Source organism: Phaethon lepturus, unplaced genomic scaffold, assembly GCF_000687285.1.
Source record: "Phaethon lepturus isolate BGI_N335 unplaced genomic scaffold, ASM68728v1 scaffold27521, whole genome shotgun sequence".
NCBI classification, from domain to species: Eukaryota; Metazoa; Chordata; class Aves; order Phaethontiformes; family Phaethontidae; genus Phaethon; species Phaethon lepturus.
In genome coordinates, this window is record NW_010515956.1 from 1 (window position 1) to 289 (window position 289).

Consider the following 289-nt stretch of genomic DNA (forward strand, 5'->3'; position numbering starts at 1 on the left):
GGCCGGCTGGAGAGGGGCAGCCCGGGCCACTCCAGTGAGGTGATCAGCCCCGAGATCCTCAAGATGCGGGCGGCTCTTTTCTGCATCTTCACCTACTTGGACACCAAGACCTTGCTGCGGGCGGCCGAGGTGTGCAAGGACTGGAAGTTCGTGGCCCGACACCCAGCCGTGTGGACACGGGTGCTGCTGGAGAACGCCAGGGTGTCCTCCAAGGTACCGGGAATGGGGATGGCAGCGCCCAGGGCGAGACCTTTCTTCCCGAAGCAAGGTCACTTGTGTTGATTGTCAC

The 289-nt window shown here is 63.0% G+C and overlaps 1 protein-coding gene across 1 annotated transcript in view; it reads left to right on the plus strand.

Annotated features, from left to right (window-relative positions):
• Positions 1-3: 3 nt before the first annotated feature.
• FBXO41 (F-box protein 41) overlaps positions 4-289 on the plus strand; it is a gene marked incomplete at its 5' end in the record, with an annotated part of 7279 nt that continues 6993 nt past the window's right edge. The window contains one exon of the mRNA XM_010295934.1: positions 4-213. Within this exon, the coding sequence (XP_010294236.1) occupies positions 4-213 (210 nt within the window). The remainder of the gene's footprint in view (positions 214-289) is intronic.